This window comes from Dipodomys spectabilis, unplaced genomic scaffold (genome assembly GCF_019054845.1).
Source record: "Dipodomys spectabilis isolate Male_0828 unplaced genomic scaffold, ASM1905484v1 ptg000175l, whole genome shotgun sequence".
NCBI classification, from domain to species: Eukaryota; Metazoa; Chordata; class Mammalia; order Rodentia; family Heteromyidae; genus Dipodomys; species Dipodomys spectabilis.
The window spans coordinates 6,990,543-7,011,471 of NW_024870852.1; the positions used below are offsets into that span (position 1 = coordinate 6,990,543).

Consider the following 20,929-nt stretch of genomic DNA (forward strand, 5'->3'; position numbering starts at 1 on the left):
GCTGTGGCTCAAGTGGTAGAGCATTTGCCTTAAGCTGAAAAATTCAGGGACAGCACCCAGACCCAGAGTTCAAGTAGCACAATTGACCAAAAAAAAAAAGAGTCCCACAGACTTTCCTGCCCAGGCTGGCTTTAAACCATGATCCTCAGATCTCAGCCTCCTGAGTAGCTAGGATTATAGACATAAGACACCAGCACCCAGCTTGTCTATGACACTTATCTTCAATTAACCACCAAAAAGCTGGAAGTGGAAGTATGGCTCAAGTGGTAGATACCAGCCTTGAAAAGGAAAAACAAAAAACAACTAAGGGACAGTGCCCAGGCCCTGAGTTCAAACCCTAGCTCATTCTCTCTCTCTCTCTCTCTCTCTCTCTCTCTCTCTCATACACACACACACACAAATAATTAATAATAATATTTTTTGCCAGTCCTGGGACCTGAACTCTGGATCCTGTCCCTCAGCTCTTCAGCTCAAGTGCTCTACCACTTAAGCCACAGTACCACTTCTGGTTTTTTCTGCTTATATGGTGCTGAGGAATCGAACCCAGGGCCTTACGCATGCAAGGCAAGCGCTCTACCACTGAGCCACCTTCCCAGCCCCAATAATAATAATTTTTTAAAACAAGGAAAGTAGCCAGAGGAGAGTCTTCTGAGATAAAGAGTCTTCAGGAGATAAAGAAACACTGTGAAGGTGAATAGACCTCTTCTTCCCTTTTCATAGTACCTAAGAAGGTGTCAGGAGGGATGTTGGCTGAGCACTCATCTACAGCCTTAAGGCACAGATGAGGGGGAGATGACCCCCCACCCAAAAACGGAAAGGAAGTGCACATCTGTTCACATTTATTGAGGGCATCCTATATTCCTTCACTTAATCCTGATACGATATCAGAAGAGGGCAAGGGATACCAAGTCACACAGCTGGCCAGAGGTTCATGCAGGATTTGAATCTAAGATTTGATGCATCATTGCAACTGGCCTTAGATATTACAAGGAACAAAAGCCCCTGCAGCTTGGGCCACACAGCCCTTGGTCTTCATGCCGGGGAGGGGCCAAGGTGAATTCACCTTGGTGAATGGGATCACTGAATAAGGACGTCCTTGGGAGAATGCAACATCTAATCCCTTCTCTTCTCAGAATGGAATAGTTTCATACAGGGCAGACAACTTTAGCCCTGCCCTCGTTATCACTGCCTAGTTCCCAGGTGGCTTGGTTGTCTTCCAAGATGTTTTGGAAACTTCGCAGTATCCAGACAACGTCCTTCTCGCTTTGTTACATTTCATCCTCTCCAGGCACCTCCTGTCGATTTCGGCTTAAGGAACGTGCATAGTGTTCCCGATGTTGAAATGTCTCCAGAGTGTCGGACCTGACTGTCCCAGAGCCTCCGAGCCGAGCGGCGGAAAGCAACGCCCACCCTCCCGAAGGACAGACAGACAAGACAGGCCTCACGGCCTCGGATCTGCTTTCTGGGCAGAATCCGGGTCCGCCGAGGGCAAGAAGGCTGTTCAGCGCAGGTGTCTGTCACCGGGGAGAACCGTCCGGACCCAGAACCCAGAGCCGCAGCCCCGGACTCCAGGCGGGACTCCAGCGGGCCGCCACGGGTCGGTGCACCCGGGCTCCGCCTCTCCTGGGGTCACCCTGGGCCTTCAGGGGCGGGAGGAACTCCATGCGTCTCCTTCCGGCCCAACCTTTCCCGAGAACGCAGGCAGACGCCTAGGCCATCTCCAACTCTCCCCAGAGCGGGACGCGGTGCGCCGAGCCCTCGATGGCCCCGAACCCTTGGGCCGCAAGACTCCCTCCCCAAGCCCCATGCGCTCTAGTCCGCTCCCGGAAGCTCCGCACGCCCTAGACTCCGTGCCCCTGTGCGGACCCCGCGTCCCCTCGGGCTCCTGCCGCAGCAGCCCTCCTCCCCGAAAGGACTTCGGTGCACGCTGAACCCCGAGGCCCCCGCGCCCCCAGGTCGAACTTACCTGGAGTAGACTCTGCAACCAGCTGACCGCAGCTGACCGCGCGGAACCCTCCCCGGAGGTTGGGGAGGGGGCGGGGCCAGGCCCGCGCGGCCATTGGCCAGGCGGTGGGGCGGGGCTTCTCGGGCACGCCTGATTGGCTGTGTGTCACAGGGTGGGCACCCGGGTTGTGTTCTTCGAAGGTCTCTCAGCTGGGCCACGGTAGCAGACTCAGTTTCCTGCAAAGGATGAAAAGTCCCTATTCTGTTTCTTCCCTTATTCGTCTGCAGCCACTCCCAAGGGAAATCCAGGCTTCAACTAGAAACTGGGAGGGCGGCCTGCCTCGAAGTCTTTGGCAGTCTTGGAATTCTGTCCCCACCTCCCCAAGTGAAGCAAGTCCCCCTTGCTCCAGCCAGGCGTCCTTAGGAGGGCGGGTCCTCATGTTGCTCGTTGCTGCGTGCTCAGAACTCGCACACAGTGCTCAGTATATTTTGGGTGACCGGCACCAGCTGACAGGGTCGTAAGCACCTAACCAGTTGACCCGCGGTGGGCCCGTGGGAGCAGGATGAGGCCGACAAGAGACATCAGGATCATGGGGGATTGGACAGGGACACCAAGTGTAGCCAGCCCATTAAATATATTCTCAATAATCAGATGAAATAGGTTTCTCATTCCTGTTTTAAAGAGAAATTATAAGATTATGGGAGCCAGGTGCCGGTGACGCACGCTTGTAATCCTAGCTGCTCAGGAGGCTGAGATGAGGATCACGGTTCAAAGCATGCCTGGGCAGGAAAGTCTGTGAGACTCCAATTAACCACTAGAAAACCGGAAATGGAGCTGTGGCTCAAAGTGGTAAAGCACTAGCCTTGAGTTGAAGAGCTTATAGGCCAGTGCCCAGGCCAGAGTTCAAGCCCCACAACACACACACACACACACACACACAGATTTTGGGAAATGTCTGACAGTTTACTAAAGTTAAAAATAGATTCCAAGGCTGGAAATGTGGAGAGTGGTAGAATGCTTGCCTAGCATGAAGTCATGGATTCAATTCCTCAGCACCACATACACAGAAAAGTTTGGAAGTAGCTCTGTGGCTCAAGTATTAGAGGGCTAACCTTGAGCAAAAGAAGCTCAGGGACAGTGCCTAGGCCCTGAGTTCAAGCCGCAGGAATACATACCAATCATATGACCCAGCAATTCCACTTCTGGGTGTATCTACTGAGATACATACACCTTAAGTAATGTTCTGGTCATTTTATTCATAATAGGCTGGTGATTTTATTTATAACTCAACTATCCATCAGTAAAAAGAATGAAGAGCAGGGCAACAGTGGCTCACGCCTGTAATCCTAGCTACTCAGAGGAGGCTGAGATCTGAGGATCATGGTTCAAAGCCAGCCCAGGCAGGAAAGTCTGTGAGACTCTTATCTCCAAGAAACCACTAGAAAACTGGAAGTGGTGCTGTGGCTCAAGTGGTAGAGTGCTCACATTGAGCTGAAGAGCGCAAGGACAGCGCCCAAGCCCAGAGTTCAAGCTCCACGACCAGAAAAAAAAAATACATGCTCTGGTTCCAGTCCTGTAAGTCCCAGCAAAAGGTAAACTATGGTACATAAGTACTATTGGCTACTTCTGGGGGAATGTATACTGGGTGAGGACAGAAAGGCACACCCTCTGTGGGTGGTGGAAATGTTCAATTGCTTGATGTGCATACTGGGCACACAAGTTTGAACACATGAAAAATTCATTCATACTACACTTACAGTTGTCACATTTTTCTGCAGCTTTTCTTCTCTTTTCTTTTGGGGGTTTGAACTTTGGGCTTGAGCACTGTCCCTGAGTTTCTTTAGCTCAAGGCTAATACTCTACCACTTGATCCACTTCTGCCTTTTTTGGTGGTTAGTTGTAGATAAGAGTCTCACAGACTTTATTGCCTGGGCTGGATTGGAACTGCAATCCTTAGATCTCAGCCACCAGGGTACCTAGCCACCGGTGCCCAGCTTTCAGTTTTTCTAAAAAGAAACACAAATGAAACTTGGCAGAGAAACTTGACAAATATCTACAGACCTAACTAGAAAGTCTGTGCTTCCAAACTGAATTGTTGGAAGATGTTGGGCCACTTTTCAGTGAGATTCTATTACTGTTCTTGGTAGCTCTCAGGATATTTTGCAACCATTAGTGTTTACAAACTGTTCTAAATAGAATCTCTGCTGTTAACAAAAGCCAGCTCTACCTTGTTTAACTAAGAGTGGGTAAGTGCTCATTAGTTTAAAAATCAGTCCTGTCTGCACCCCACCCCAGGGAGACTTGACTCCAGTAGCCTAATCTAATTCTTGCAACAATAACATTGTGTGAGGTCCTGCTTCCAAATGTGGCTGTCACCCCTGTGTGTTTGCTGGACCTTGAAGAGCATTAAAACAATCCAGCTTCCTGGCGTAAGTGGTTGCCAGTCACCTGTTCACAGTTTTAAAAAAAAATCTAGGCAAAGAAGGACACAGTATCATGCCTATGACAGTCAGGAGAAAGCATCAATAAACTCAAAATAAGATGAATTTAGGGGCTAGGAAGGTGGCTCAGTGGTAGAGTGCTTGCCTTGCATGCATGAGGCCCTGGGTTCAATTCCTCAGCACCACATAAGAAAAAGAAAAAAGCTGGAAGTGGCGCTGTGGCTCAAGTGGTAGAGCGCTAGCCTTGAGCTGAAGAGCTGAGGGACAGTTCCCAGGCTCAGAGTTCAGGCCCCACGACCGACACCCCCCCCCCAAAAAAAAGAGGCATTTAGCAGCTGTCTTATCCAATGCAGTAGCTGTAAGCTACATATACCTATTTTAACTAGAATTAAATAGAATTTAAAAGTCAGTTTTTAGCCAAGCATTGGTGGCTCACACCTGTAATTCTAGCTACTCAGGAAGCTGAGATCTGAGGGCTGCAGTTCAAAACCAGCCTGGGCAGACAAATCTGACTCTTATCTCCAATTCAGGGGCTGTGGCTCAAATAGCAAAGTGTCAGCCTTGAGAGAAAAAGCTAAGGGACAGTGTCTAGGCCCTGATTTCAAGCTCCAGAACTGGCACAATAAACAAATAAACAACAGTTCCTGGTTCCCACTAGTTACATTTCACATGTGAAACTCATCAGGCCACCAGCTGTCATGTTGGACAGCCCAAATACAGAGCCTTTCTATTGCCCTAGAAAATTATCTTGGACAGCTCTGATATACAGAATAACTCTTCAAAATTGTCATGGTATTGAGAGACAGAGACTACTACAGAGTAAAGGAGACCACAGTGCCAGGCCAGCTGGGTGTAGTGTGAGACTCTGGATCATAAAGCAGAAAAGGGACATTAGAAGGATGGTGAAATCTGGGTAAGGATTTTGTTTAATTAATAATATTTTATTGGTGTTTATGTTCTGGTTTGGATCATTGTTCTGGGGTTTTATTATATGTATTTGTGTTGTTTTTGTAATTTCATTCTAAGTCTAAAATAATTCCAAAATTCTAAAGCAAAATAAATTATCTTTTGATGGTATTACTTCATCTCTCACTGTTTATTGCAGTCACCCTAATTCATGGGTACGATTCATTGACCACTCACAAGTTGAGCTTTCCCCAGACAGGCCCAAGTTCCCAGGCCAGCATCCCTGGCTGATGATTCAGCAATTGCCAGCTCACATTTCTCCCCAGAGAGCAGAAGTTAGGACCTCAGAAAAGGCCATGCTGTCATGGTCCAGGCCTGCAGGGAGCTCTTTCAGACTGAGAAACAGAACTTAAAATATAACTATTAAATAATTGCTTGATAAACAAATATCAAAGTGGTGTCTAAAGTCTGTATAATCTATCATCATGGGAAAATAGCATACGTTTCTTTGCATGACCAAATCCCAGATTCCAATACCACTTTCATTTGTGCCTGATACTGAAAAAGACATTACAAAAACTTAGGAAGTGGTAAGAGATATGCATATTGCCTACTTTGTGGTGTGATTTCATGGATATATACATATCAAATCTCAGTAAGTCATATGCTTTCAGTATAGGTAGTACTAGGTAAATAAAGAATCCAGTTAACAAGCCAGGCAGTAGTAGCTCAACCTGTAATACTAGCTACTCAGGAGGCTGTGATCTGAGGATTGAAATTCAAAGCTAGTCAGGGTTTAAAAGTCCAAGAGAGGGGCTGGGAAGGTGGCTCAGTGGTAGAGAGTGGTAGAGTGCTTTCCTTAGCACCACATAAACAGAAAAAGCTGGAAGTGGTGCTGTCGTTCAAGTGGTAGTGTGCTAGTCTTGAGCTGAAGAGCTGAGGGACAGCACCCAGGCCCAGAGTTCAAGCCCCATGACTGACAAAAAAAAAAGTCCAAGAGACTATCTCCAGTTAACCAGCATAGCTCAAGAGTTGTAGGGTGGCAGCCTTGAGCTGAAAAAGCCAAGCAAAAGCACAAGGTCCTGAGTTCAAGCTCCAGTACCAGCACACACACACACACACACACACACACACACACACACACACACACACACACACACACACACATCCTTCCTGAGTTCAAGCTCCAGTACCAGCACACACACACACACACACACACACACACACACACACACACACACATCCTTCCTGAGTTCAAGCTCCAGTACCAGCACACACACACACACACACACACACACACACACACACACACACACAATCCTTCCATTGAATGTGCCCTTACAGCAGGCTCACTGTGTATATCTTTAATGACCTTCATAAAGCTGTAAATAGCTAGGTGACATTGGCTCATGCCTATAATCCTAGTTACTCAGGAGGCTGAGATCTGAGGATTGCGGTTCAAAGCCAGCCTAGGCAGGAAAGTTCATGAGACTCTTATCTCCAATTAACCACCAGAAAATAGAAGTGAAGCTGTGGCTCAAATGGTAGAGTGCTTGCCGTGAACTGAAGAGTTCAGGGACACTGCCCACGTCCAGAGTTCAAGCCCCAGGACATACAAAAAAAAATTAATTAAAAAAATAAAGTGCCAGACACCAACGGCTCATGCCTATAATCCTAGCTATACTCAGGAGGTTGAGATCTGAGGATGGAGGTTCAAAGCCATCCCCGGCACTAAAGTCTGTGAGATTCTTTTTTTTTTTTTGTCGGTCGTGGGGCTTGAACTCTGGGCCTGGGCGCTTTCCTTCAGCTCTTCAGCTCAAGGCGAGCGCTCTACCACTTGAGCTACAGCACCACTTCCGGTTTTCTGGTGGTTTATTGGAGATAAGAGTCTCACAGTCTCTCTTGCCCGGGCTGGCTTTGAACCGAGATCCTCAGATCTCAGCCTCCTGAGTAGCTAGGATTACAGGCATGAGCCACTAGCGCCCGGCCAGTCTGTGAGATTCTTATCTCCAATAGACCACTCAGAAAACCGGAAGTGGTGCTGTGGCTCAAGTAGTAGAGCACTATCCTTGAGCTGAAGAGCTGAGGGGCAGCGCCCAGGCCCAGAGTTGAAGCTACATGACTGACAAAAATAAATTAAAAAAATAAATCTGGGGCTGTGAATGTGGCTTAGTGGTAGAGTACTCTCCCAAGATGCACGAAGCCAGGGTTTGATTCCTCAGTTCCACAGAAACAGAAAAAGCCAGAAGAGCTAGCCTTGAGCAAAAGAAGCTTGGGGAGTGTCCAGGCCCTGAGTTCAAGCTCCAAGATACCCCTGGATTCAACCCACAGAAAGCTTATGGGACCCAGGACCCTTCCCTGTTGTGACTATAGGTAGCCTAGGTTTCCATAAGGTTTCTTTATTTATTATTAAGTTTTTTTTTTTTCTTTAGCCTGAAGCAGCTCCTCTTCAGTGTTTTGTTGCCTTGATTTTTTTTTTTGCAGTGAACAACCCAGTTAACTCAAGACACATCCCTCTGTTTGAGTTTGTGTGAAGTCTCCTCCTTCAGATTCAGGTGGCACATTTACTTGATGGAACCCAGGGCTTCATGCTGCTATGCAAGCTGTTACTACACTCCCACCCCCACCCCACCCCTATCCTCTGGTACTGCATTTTTGACTCTCAGAAGTATTTCTGTTCTTTACCAAAAACACTTGCCAGCCAGGCACTGGTGGTTCATGCCAGTATTCCTAGCTACTCAGGAGGCTGAGATCTGAGGATCTTGGTTCAAAACCAGCCCAGGCAGAAAAATTCAGGAAACTCTTCAATTAACCACCAAAACACTGGAAGTAGAGCTGTAGCTCAAAGCACTAGCCTTAGTGAAAAGCTCAGGGATAACACCCTGGACCCCTGGAGTTCAAGTTCCACAGATGGGAAAAAAATTGGTGTCTGTTTGCCCCCTTACTGAAGATATTCATGTAGTCAGGGCTTGCTCCTCTGTTTCCTATCTGGATGTTTATTTCTTCCCAATTTTAATTAGCAGTTAATTATGGAGAAGTGCTTTGAGTTTGTTTCTCATCTTCCTTTCATTTCAGGTTTTGGCATAGGAGAATATTTCACAGGTCTTCACTGCATAGAACCTGTGTATTATTTCTAGTGTGTCTAATCCTAGGTAGTGTTCAAATTGTTGGTCCTCGATCCTTATCCTTTCCTCAGTGTGTGTATGTGTGTGTGTGCATGTGCGTGTGTGTGCATGTGAGTACTGGATTCAAATCTTGGGCTCTTGCTCAGCTTTGCTCCCATCTGGCGTGCTACCATTTGACCCACATTCCCAATCCACAAATTTTTAGATTTTGCTCATCTCTTTTGCTATTAGTCGGCTACTTTAGGGCCTCTCTGAGTCTGGCCAGTTGCCTTCCTGGCCAGGACTTAGCTTGTTTTCATCATGTGGAATTCCAGGACCTGTCAAGGGGTTTCAATGTCCTCTTGTCTCCCAAAAACAATCCAGGGCAACACTCTGCCCAGTCTCCAGTTTAAGGTTGCTGCTCCAGACATTTGTGGAACCTCAGGCTGGTGTGGCCAATTTCTAATTGTGGAGACAGAAAGTGCGGCTCTGATCTCTACCATACTAAATCAGGTAACTTTCTGAGATGAGAGAAAATCTAGCCCCCCCCCTTTTTTTTTTGGCTTCCCTTGGGACAAAAAATCCTGAGCCTGGGGCTGGGAAGGTGGCTCAGTGGTAGAGTTCTTGCCTTGCATGCTCGAGGCCCTGGGTTCGATTCCTCAGCACCACATAAGCAGAAAGAAAAAAAAAAAAAAATCCTGAGCCCTGGTAACACCCAACTACAGCTTTAACCTTATTTGGAATACTGAAGGAAGTCCCTTCTTGTTCATTAAGAGCCATGTTGAAAACAAACCATAATGTGTCTTGGGGTAGGGGTGGGGCACCACCTGCCCCTGAAAAATCTCTCTTGGGACTGTTATCTTCTGCTGGGGGCAAATGCTTCATCTCTGAACCAAGCCTGCTGCTACCTGGGCAGGGAGAAGGGGACAAGGAGCCTGTAATTATTAACCATGAACTTAATTAAAAAGAAAAAGCAAGCCAGCATAACTTTGCACTAAGGAACACTGGAAGCAAGAAAAGAAGCTACTGCATGTTGGTCTCCTTGGCTTTATCTTTAGGTTTTCTTCTGGGAAAGGGACTTGTAGTTCTAGGAGTGTCACCCTTGAGAGATAAGACAGCATATTGTTTATATTTGTATCCAGGAGAAAGAAAAGGCTGTTACATGGAGCTGGTGAGTTAGCTCGGCAGTAGCTAGTATGTACAAGACCTTGGGCTTGATTCCCACACTGAAAAAAAAAAAAAATTTAACTGGGCTGGGAATGTGGTTTAGTGGTAGAGTGCTTGCCTAGCATGCATGAAGCCCTGGGTTCGATTCCTAAGTACCACATAAACAGAAAAAGCCAGAAGTGGTGCTATGCCTCAAGTGGTTAGCCTTGAACAAAAGAAGCTGAGGGACAGTGCCCAGCCCTTAGTTCAAGCCCCAGGACTAACAAAAAAATAAACTTATTCTTGTGTGCAGGTGTGCGAGTTGTGGTGGAGGGCTGCTGTGCATTAAATCCAGCCTCAAACGTGTTAAAGTCCTTAAAATTGTTTTTAATTGAAAAAAGAGAATGGTAGAGGTTGAGGGGGAGGGAAAGTAGGAGAAAAATGAGGGAAGGGGTAACAAGTTTGACAAGAAATGTACTTATTACCTTATTTATGTAACTGTGATCCCTCTGTACATCACTTTGACAATAAAAAAATAATTTTTTTAAAAAAAAAGAAAAGAAAATAGAGAAGCCTGAAAGTTGATGGAGGCAGAAATCCCAGGAAGAGAAAGAATGAGAAAACTCAAACCAGGGGTGAGAAAAGGGTTGAACACTCAAAGCATCAATGGAATGAGAATGGTCTGGTTTACAGTGGTTTGAGTTTTATTTCCCAGGGACTCACGTGTTGGTCCTCAGTGTGGCAATACTGGTAGGGGGACTTTTAAGAGGTGGAGCCTACTGAGAGGTTATTACTGGCCCATCCTGGCTTCCTGCCAAGCTTCACAATCCTGTCCTCTCTGACATGATACCAATCACCACTGACAACCATGACACCTTCATTGCAACTAGGCTGGTACCATGGAACCTCCTGACCTATAAACCAAATAAATACCTTTGAAAAGTTACACAACTGCCAAGCGCCGGTGGCTCACACCTGTAATCCTAGCTACTCAGGAGAGGCTGAGATCTGAAGATCGCAATTCAAAGCCAGCCTGGGCAGGAAACTCCATGAGACTCTTATCTCCAATAAACCACTAGAAAACTGGAAGTGGTGCTGTAGCTCAAGTGGTAGAGCGCTCACCTTGAGCTGAAGAGCTGAGGGACAGCACTCAGACCCAGAGTTCAACGACCAAAAAAAAGAAAAAAAAAGTTACACAACCTAGATACTTCACTACAGACAACTGATAACAGACAACTGATACAGAGAAAATGTAATGATTACTTTAATTGTTTTGTTCATTCTATAATATGACTCTCCTCTGTTCTCCTACTACAACAAAACGCATATTTCCTAGAGGACACAGAGAAAGAACATGCAAGCATTCCAGTGAATTTTTTTGCCATTTTAATTTCTAAATCATATGAATATATTACCTACTTGAAAAATATTTTAGGGGGATGAGAGACAGTCCTGGGGTTTGAATTCACGGCCTCGGTGCTGTCCCTGAGCTTTTTTGCTCAAGGCTAGCTAGCACTCTACCACTTGAACAACAAATCTACTTCTGGCTTTGTGGTGGTTAATTGGAGATAAGTCTCAGACTTTCCTGCCCAGGCTGACTTTGGACCACAATCCTCAGATTTCAGCCACCTGAACAAGATTACAAATGTGAGCCACCTGCACCTGGTTAATTTCCAGCCTTGAGGAGGAAAAAAAGAAAAAGCTCAGGGACAGTATCTAGGCCCTGAGTCCAAACCCCAAGACCAGCATGCGTACACATACGTACACGTACGTACACGTACGCACACACAAACACATACACACACACACGTGCATGCGCGCACGCAACTTCTATACATTTCAAAAAGACAAAGCAAATCCAGGTGGGTCCACTGGTTAACTCTACCAAGCATTTAGAAATAACACCAAAAAGCCGAGCGCTGGTGGCTCACGCCTGAAATCCTAGCTACTCAGGAGGCTGAGATCTGAGGATCGCGGTTCAAAGCCAGCCCGGGCAGGAAAGACCGTGAGACTCCTATCTCCAATAAACCACCAGAAAACCGGAAGTGGCGCTGTAGCTCAAGTGGTAGAGCGCTCGCCTTGAGCTGAAGAGCTAAGGGACAGCGCCCAGGCCCAGAGTTCAAGCCCCACGACCGACAAAAAAAAAAAACAAAAAAAAAACACCAAAATTCCCTACAATCTCTTTCAGAAAAAAAATAGAAGCAAAATATTTTCTTACTCATTCTACAAGGCCGGCATTACCCTAAGGCTTAAACCCGGTAAAGTAGTTACAAGAAAAGAAAATTACAAGCCAAGCATTGGGTGCCCAACAGCTATCAGGCCTCGGGATGGTGCAGGCAGGTTCAGCTCCATGGCCTTGCAGAAGATGCACTTTGGGAAATCAACCACATCCTTCCCCTCCAGTGAGGTAATTCAGAAGTAATTTTTGGGCTGGGACTATGGCTTGCCTAGCATACATGAAGCCCTAGTACCACATAAACAGAAAAAGTTGGAAGTGGCTCATGTGATAAAGTATTATCCTTGAGCAAAAAGAGCTCAAGGACAGTGCCCAGCCCCTGAGTTCAACCCCCAAGATAGGCAACAACAACAACAAAGTAATTTGTGCTGGCCCTGTGACTAAGAACTAAGGTCCCAGTCACAATGGACTTGACCACATTCCTGCCTGGGCTGCATTTTCTGCTCTTCCTGTTTTACCTCTCATATAAGCCATCCACACATAACCCTTGTCTCAGGCTCTGCTTAAACAAGGGCTGCCGTCCCAAGGAGGCATGTAAAGAATCGTAAGGGAATTAGGAGGGAGGAGGGATAAAGGCCTCCCAAGAAGGCTGAGCACAAAGTACACACCCACAAAGGGGCTCACTCACAAGACCAGACTGGGTCCGTTCAATTCACAGAGACAGGGTGAGGTGCACAGCCAGCACTTTTCATTCAAAATGCGGAAGATAACGTCACCCAGGTCAGAGCCTAGTGCACTGTGGGCAAAGGAGGGAAGCCCATATAGACCTTATCTCAGGCCTGCCTGGTGGGCATGGGCTTGGCACACAGGAGCTACAGACTTTCTGATGAATGGCGGTTCTGAGGAGGAGCGGCCAAGTCCTGCTGACATGATCCTTGATGATGTTGTCTAAGAAGGCCCAAAGGCAGGGGCTGGTGCCTGCCAGGGTATGGGCCCAGCTTCCCAAACATGAGGAGAATCTCCAAGATCTCTTTCCTGCTGCAGTGACTGAGGCTTTCAAAGGGGAGGGTGGGCTAAGTTCCAGGAGTCCCCTCCTCACTACTCCAACATGACTGGCTGCTAGGACTTTAGGTCAAGGACAGGTGGGGCAGTGGCTTGAGTCAAGTACACAAGAGTTCAAGGCTTAGGATGTTGTATAAAATCACTGGCCAGAATACAGACACAGCCCTCTTTCTGCCAGCTTGCTGCATCTATTTGCCCTGGGTGCAACAGCTCATCAGAGTGGAGAGCAGGGGGCTGGAAAGAGGAGGCAGAGGCTGTTGGGCAGCCTCTGCTATCCCTCCTGGCCTTCTCAGGGAAACTGTATCCCAGCCAGGGGTCAGCGGGGCCAGGCAGCAATGAATTCCTTCTCCAGACCCTGGACAAACTGATCATTGAGGAAGAGCAGCTGGCCATGGGGCAGAAAACGGGTAAGGATGCCCTCAATGCGGTCAGCCCGCAGCAGGAAGCTGGTGCCAGGGGCCAGCAGCCGGAGGTGGTCAATGAGGAGGCGGGCCAGCAGTCGGAGCGTGCTCTCGGCCAGCAGCAGATTCTCGTGGGCATCCAGTACCAAAGCAAAGCCTAGTGAGAACACCCCCAGCCATACCACTGTTCGAGACACCTGGAACGGGTCCCCTGGGGCCAGGCGGAAGGCCCCATGTGGGGCATCATGCAGGGACACGGGCTCATCTGAGGACTGCAGCTGCAGGTCCGTAAGGGGCCGGCCAGATGACTGCTGCTGCAGCTGGCACATTGACTGCACCTGCCTGGGAGAGAGGGAAGATCAGCTGTAATGACAGGCTGACAGGCCTGGTGAGGTCACCAAGGCAGCCCACAAGCTTCTGTCATTTTCATGACCACAAGTGGAGCTGCCATTATCCCCATATCTCAGATGAGAAAACCGAGGCTTAGAGAACCCAAGTGACCTGCCCACTGCTACACAGCCAGGGAGTATGATTCCATATGGAAATCTAGGGTCCACCCTGCCCCACTGTGCCCCATGGGGCAACAAGGCAGGTTCTGAGCACAGCTCCTTGGGCCAGAAAAAGAGAGCAGGAGAAAAAGATCCTGCCCCATGGCCTTCAAAGAGGCTTTCTCAACAAGCAACGAGAATAAAACCTCTCCACCCCAGCCAATCCAGCAACCTTCCCCAAATAAAACCCCCCCACCAGACAGTCAAAACTTTTTTTTTTTGGGTCCAGTCATGGGGCCTGAACTCTGGGCCTGGGCGCTGTCCCTCAGCTCTTCAGCTCAAGGCTAGAGCTCTACCACTTGAGCCACAGTGCCACTTCCGGCCTTTTTCTTTTTGCTTATGTGGTGCTGAGGAATCGAACCCAGGGCCTCGAGCATGCAAGGCAAGCGCTCTACCACTGAGCCACCTTCCTAGCCCCAGTCAAAACTTTTGGAAGCCCTTCTGATCCTTTCTGTACCCCTTCCAATTTGAGCCACACAAAGGTTAGTTTTAAAGGCATAATTGTTTTGGTTTTGTGCTGTACCAAAGGGAACAAGGTAGAGGAAAATAAGGGCAGGAAGTGGCCAAAGGTCCTCTCAGAGTGGTAAAGTCCCCCTCAGAATGAAGGGGCAAGAGACTCTGCCAGCTCTGTCTGAGTCTGGTATGGGAAGGTCCAAAGCTAACCACTCCTGCTGCCCAAGTTCCCATTGTGCTCAGAGTCTAAGGTGTTCAGGCTGTCCTAAGGATGAACGGTTCCAAACACCACATTCTCTCTCTTCCTTAGAGATGCATAAAGGTCCTCTGAAGTCCTGCACTGAAAATCACATTTAACTAGTACTAGGGTCCACCTGCCTTCACTCAACTCTGTTATGCCACTTTCTAGCTGTATAATATTGGAGAGATTTGGTTCCTTGAATGCTCTACTTACCCATCTGTAAGGTGGGGATAATAACTATAGCTACCTCAAAAGTCTACTATGAGTATGAAACAAGTTAATAATATACATAGAATTCTCAGGACACATTTACACATGCTTTCAGGACCAATAAATGCTAACTATAATAATAATATAGGGCTGGGTAGGTGGCTCAGTGGTAGTGCTTGCCTCACATACATGAGGCTTTGGGTTCAACTCCTCAGCACGACATAAACAGAAAAAGCTGGAAGTGGTGTTGTGGCTCAAGTGGTAGAGCACTAGCCTTGAGCTGAAGAGCGCAGGGGAGTGCCCAGGCCCAGAGTTCAAGCCCCACGACCAACAAAATAAATAAATAAAAAAAATAATAATGTAATAGCATTATTATGTCTTCAACCTTTTTCATATTAATACTTATAAACAGCCAGGCACAGGTAGCTCACGCCTATCATCCTAGCTACTCAGGAGGCTGAGATCTGAGGATCGCGGTTCAAAGCCAGCCCAGGCAGGAAAGTCCGTGAGACTCTTATCTCCAATAAACCACTAGAAAACTGGAAGTGGCGCTGTTCCTCCAGCGGTAGAACACTTGCCTTGAGCTGAAGAACGCAAGGACAGCATCCAAGCCCAGAGTTCAAGCCTCATGCCCGACCAAAAAAAAAAACTTATAAACAACTATATAAGACCGGGAAATGCTACTCTTAAACTTTTCTGTTTCTTAGTCCTTCTGCTTCTTTGTATGACCCACAAAACCTATCATATCCTACCATATACTCTGTGAAGCATCAAGCTAGGCTCTGTGGTTACCTGGCCACAGCCAAAATCTGTTCCTTTCGGAGGAGCCTGTCCCTCTCTGCACCATGTGGCCTTGGATCACCTGGTGACTTCTCAGCACCAAAGACGCAGGAGTAGAGCACTCTGCAAAGGCTTCGGTCTTCCACATTTGGGGACCTCAGGGTGTGGATGAGGAAGGCATGGACCATGGCTCCAGGAAGGATACTACAAGGAAGCCAGAGATGAGGTTGAGAATGAAAACTCCTGCTAGGGAAGCCCCCACAAAATGTTGTGACCTAGCAGGGTCCGGGAGTGCTGTTCAGAGCCTGGTGTAGCTGAACATGAATTCCTCTCACCCACCCAACACAATCCTAGCCCCTGGACAATCCAATACTTCATCAGCACCACACAGCAGTGTCCATAGGTGAAGACATTTTAAACAATCCTAAACCTAGTTGTACAAAACAGTTGCACAGCTACAGAAATTCCAAGGTCATGAGAGTCTGGAAAATCCCAGGAGCCTCAATAGCTGAATTCAATGTGTGTTCCTGGAATGGATCCCAAACTAAGATAGTTTTCATCTAGGGCATTATTATTAGGACATTAGCCCATATTAGGAATTCAGGTTGCAAGTTCTAAAATTCTCTTGATTGTGTGGCTTGAAGTCAAGGCTGTACCTGAGCTTTTGTGTGCAATGCTAGCTAGTGCTCTACCACTTTAAGCCACAGCTCCACTTCCAGTTTCCTGGTGTTAGTTGGAGATAAGAGTCCCACGGGCTTTCCTGCTCAGGCTGGATTTGAACCAAAATCCTCAGATCTCAACCTCCTGGGTAGCTAGAATTACACGTGTGAGCCAGCAGTGCCCAGCTTCTGAATTTTTTCCCCCTTAGTGCCAGAACTTGGGCTTGAACTCAGGGCCTAACTCTTGCTTGGCTTTTTTGGCTCAAGGTCACAACTCCACCTCTGGCTTTTTGGTGGTTAACTGGAGATAGGATTATCATGGATTTTTCTGCCTTTGCTGGCTTCAAAACAAGATCCCCAGCCTTCTGAGTAGCTGGGATTACAGGCATAAACCACTGGCACCTAGCTACTGTTACCTGATTTTGAATGTAGGAATGTGTCCTTGTGTTTTGGCTTTGTTTTGTTTTTTGTCGGTCGTGGAGCTTGAACTCTGGGCCTGGTGTGTCCTTGTTTTTAAGAAAAATACAAGAATGTACCTCCAATATAGTAGTAAAGAGATATAATCTGAAATTAACTGATGGTCTGGGAGAAAAGGGACTGAGAAAAGAGAGAGAGAAAAAAATGAGACTAACAACGGATGCATCTCAGGCAAAGAAAGCTGACTACAAGCATTTCACTATAATATTGATATCTGTGAGGCGCGGTGTCAGCCCGAAGGCTGAAAAGCAGGAGGTATGGTCAGCAGGTAGCCGTAAAGAAGGCTAAACAGACTTTAAATTGATCAATCTGGAAGATATGCCTAAGGCGCTTGGAGAACCTACCCCAGGTTCCCGGACGCTGACCTCCCGCCACCCGCCAGCAAAGTACGTCATCAGCTCCCGCCATCTTTCTCCCTCCTCCCCCGTTCCCGCCAGAGAAATGGTAGCGGCCAACACCCCTTCCGTCACTGTCCCCCGCCACCCCGCGGCGCAATGCACTCTGGGAGTTGTAGTTTCTTACCACCGTCAGCCAAATAGGAGCGAATACCTCGCCCTAAATGTACGGCTCCTGCAGCTGTAGGCCGCTGTCGTCGAGACTTGGCACTCAGCCTTTCCTCCGGACTCGTAGACTTCTAACCTGTGGAGTCACACCGCGGCGGGAGCGTAATGGCGGCCTGAGGGAGCCTGCGCACGCTGGAAGCAGACGCGCCACACGGGCGGAGTGGGTGGAGCCTCACGTTCAGGGCGGTGCTTCAGGATCGCGGTGCGGTTGGCGCCTTCCCACGCGGGGACCTGGGGCTCCCGTGGGCCTCCAGGTCCTCCCCCAGGGTTCCTCCGGGTTCGAGCTCCCGGCCGGGGCCGCGCCGCTCACGTGCAGCGCGGGCACGCGGGGCGCCGCCCGAAGCTCCGGACCAGCCTCAACCCTGGCCACCTACCCCGGAGGCCGCCAGGCCACCTACCCCGGAGGCCGCCAGGGGGCGCAGCGGCCCGACGGCGAACGGCAGGCGGACTTTCCGGAAGAGGCCCCTGGCCGTGCAGGCTGTGGCAGTGCGGGGATCCCTGCGGCCTGTTAAGATGCAGGCAGATTCCTGGGCTCTGCCCCTGGAGACAATAACGTTGCTGGGGGGGGGGGGGTAGGGTGGGGGAGGGAGGGAGGATGGTTTAGTGCAAACTCCGGGGTGTTAAATATGGGTCTGGGTTTGGCATAGGTTTCGAACTCTGGTCCTAACCGGTCACAAGTGTGTGCCCCTGGCAAGTCAGTCACCCCCAGTGACATCCGAGGCAAGCACTTATTAGGAAAGACCATTTTGTTTGGGTTTAGTGTAAGGAGGTCCCTTCACTCCTTCCAAGTAGGCCATCCGAAGGGATTTATACCTTGGAATTTAAATGGTCCTACCAGGCATTGACCTGGAAGGCATGGGCCCAAAGGTCGGCAAGGCCTCACTGGATTCTCCATCCATCTTCCCCTACTGCCCTGGGGCTTTCCTGCTTGAGTAGGCTTCCAGCCTTGTTCCTCAGATCTGAGCTTCCTGAGTAGAATTACAGGCATGAGCCACTGGCACTTGGCAGATACTCCCTTCTTAATGAAAGTGGACTCTCATACCTCTTGGTATGCCCCAAGGGTGTCCTAGTGGCCTGTGCCTCAGACCCCAACCCTTTCTGGCCGTTCTCTCAGTTTCTTCCCGTCTTCATTCTCTCCCCTTCTGCATCGTTTATCCTTTCAAATGTGCATAGACAAAGACTTTGGGAAACCTTTTTGCTAGGCTGCCCCTTGGCATTCAGCTGCCCATTGCACATTGTGAAGATCCACCTGTGGTAGTGCTGTCCCCCATGAGTACACCTGGACTGTGGCTCCCACAGTCACTCTCAGGGCAAGGTACAAGATGGGACTGGAGTGACCTGAATGCTGGAGATGAGAAATGAAGGGCAAGGTGTCCCAGGGATAGATCAGGAAGTGCATTCTGCACTTCTGGGATCCTGTGACTTCAGGTTAGGGGTGCAAAAGTATATGGCCTTTTAACCTCAGATTCAACACATAGGTTTAATTGTAGGTTCATGGAGGGATGTGCCCAGAGACAGTGTGGGGCCTCAGCTATCAGGCTGGGAGTGGACCTGGTGGAATTCATGACAGTTCCTATCCCAGTCCCTATCATTCTCAGCCAGGCTCCTTTCTGCCAGCTGATTACAGCTGTTCCAGCTGGCACATGGAACATAATATCCTGGCCTCTCTCTACTCAAAGTGAAGCCACACCAAGTCCCCGACTGCTAAAGTTGTGTGAGGTGCATGGAAAGACAACAACAGGCTGGCCTGACCCCTAACCTAGAAGACAGTGGGGGACTAGATAGAGATGGAATCAGCGTGGAGCAGGACCTGCGCTGGACCCAGTACAAGCAGCCTGGGGTTACCTGTTTGGATCCCCCTTGTTTCTCCACCACCAATTTGCTGGCAAAGTGGCTGATGCTGACTTCACCTGCTGAGCCTGGGTTGGGATCACAGATGGGCAACCAGGCCTGTTGAGCTCTGCTATCTATCCCAGACTTAAGTACCAATCCCCATGTCTAGTTCAACTACTTCTGCAGACAGACAAGTCCTTCCCCCCAAGACTGTCCTATTTGGTTTTTGTTTTTGTTATTGTTGTTATTTATTTGTTTTTTTTTGTTGTTTGTTTTTGTTTTTTTTTTGCCAGTCCTGGGGCTTGAACTCAGGGTCTGGGAACTAACCCTGAGCTTCTTTTAGCTCAAGGCTAGCACTGTACCACTTGAGCCACAGTGCCACTTCCAGCTTTTTCTGTTTTTGTGTTATTGAGTAATCGAACCCAGGACTTCATGCATGCTAAGCAAGCACTCTACCACTAAGCCACATTCTCAAACCCTCATATTTGTTTTTGACAGCTGGAACCCTAATCAGTGATCTTTAGAGAACTTGAGAGCTAGGGCCAGACTGGTTGAGCCAACACCCATATCTGAATATGAGGAGGGTGATTTGATTGAATCTGCCAGCCTCAGGCAGTGGATTTTTTTTGACTGACTCCCTGATAAAGGTGGCCAGTCACTTCTCAAAAGAACAAAGCAGAAACTAAGGGACAGGGGATTGTACTTTTTTTTTTTTTTTAATTTTTGAGAGTCAGAGCAGGATGAAGTTGGATGGATTACAGCTGCCCTAAATAAAAGACATGAAGTCAGGTAACCCTTGTCCCTCCCTGCACCCCAGCACCCCATGCCATTTCCATTTTGTGTGTGTGTGTGTGCTGAAAGCATCCCACAGATTACTCAGCTTTCCCATCCCATCTCCCCAAAACTTCCATCCACAACAGGCAAAAAGCTGTCAGACTGGCCCCTTTTAAGTGTTTGGCTTTGTTTGTTTATTCATTTTGCTGGTCCTGGGGCTTGAACTCTGGGCCTGGGTGCTGTCCCTGAACTTTTGTGCTCAAGGCTAGCTCTCTACCACTTGAGCCATAGCTCCACTTTCTGGGTTTTTTGTTGTTGTTTTGGGGTGTGCGTGTTTGTGTGTGTGTGTGTGGTTAATTAGAGATAAGAGTCTCACAGACTTTCCTGCCTGGGCTAGCTTTGAACTGTGATCCTCAGATCTTATCCTCCTGAGTAGCTAAGATTGCAGGCATTAGCCACTTGCGCCCAGCTGAATTTTATTTTTTTTAATTTAGCTTACATTAGTTATACAGAAGGAGATCTGCTTTCCACGCATTTCAACCAAATATTTTTAGGCTCTTTCTACTGCCTCACCCCATCTCCACGCACACGCAGGTGCCTGGGGTTTGGCCCTGGTCTTGGCTCTGTCCTTTAGTTTTTCCGCTCAAGGCTGTGTTCTACCACTTAAGCCACACACAGCTCCACTTCTACCTTTTGATGATTAATTGGAAATAAGTCTCATGGATTTTTCTGCCTGCAGTTGGCTTCAAACCACCAACCTCAGATCTGAGCTTCTTAAGTAGCTAGGATTACAGGTGTGAGCCATTGACACCTGGCTCCCATCTCCTCTTAATTCCCACACTGCTCCTATTTATCAGAGTTTTTCTTCCAGCAACTTGTTTGATCCAATCTATAGCCATCCCAAATAGAGGCTTTATCCTCCCCATTTTACAGATGAGGAAATAGAAGCCCAAAACAGTGAAATTTCCCATGCATCCTTGGCTATGTGCATGCCAACAGATATCAGCCTGTTCCTTCCCCTCCCCTTCCTTGTTTCTCCTTCTTCCCCCTTTCCTCCTGGTCACCCCAGGGGTTGGCTCATCCACCTCCCCACCTCCTCCAGATCTCTGCAAAACCATTAGCTGCCACCCACCCCCCCCCCCCAACCCTACCCCTCCTTACACTCCACTATGAAACCCTGGGAGCTGCCTTCCTGCCTCAGGATTGGATG

At 48.3% G+C, this 20,929-nt stretch overlaps 1 protein-coding gene across 4 annotated transcripts; it reads right to left on the reverse strand.

Moving 5' to 3' along the window:
* Window positions 1–12,068: 12,068 nt before the first annotated feature.
* Ap5s1 (adaptor related protein complex 5 subunit sigma 1) lies at window positions 12,069–17,434 on the reverse strand. 4 transcript variants are annotated; one of them, XM_042694439.1, is made up of 3 exons: window positions 17,128–17,434; window positions 15,426–15,619; window positions 12,069–13,523 (listed from the first exon to the last, which is right to left on the reverse strand). In XM_042694439.1, exons 2-3 carry the CDS (start codon window positions 15,599–15,601, stop codon window positions 13,097–13,099), a joined length of 603 nt encoding a protein of 200 aa, XP_042550373.1. In that variant the 5' UTR covers window positions 15,602–15,619; window positions 17,128–17,434; the 3' UTR covers window positions 12,069–13,096. The 4 variants fall into 4 exon arrangements, with proteins under 4 accessions (XP_042550373.1, XP_042550371.1, XP_042550372.1 ...); XM_042694437.1 differs by having other exon boundaries at window positions 15,426–15,617; window positions 17,072–17,434; XM_042694438.1 differs by lacking the exon at window positions 17,128–17,434 and adding an exon at window positions 16,894–16,954 and having other exon boundaries at window positions 15,426–15,617.
* Window positions 17,435–20,929: the final 3,495 nt, after the last annotated feature.

Coding starts and splice junctions, on each gene's coding strand:
- Ap5s1 (XM_042694439.1), bottom strand. CDS start 15,601: ATGGTCCATGCCTTCCTCATCCACACCCTGAGGTCCCCAAATGTGGAA. Junction 13,524..15,425: donor CAGATTTTGGCTGTGGCCAG/GTAACCACAGAG, acceptor CCTCTCTCCCAG/GCAGGTGCAGTCAATGTGCC.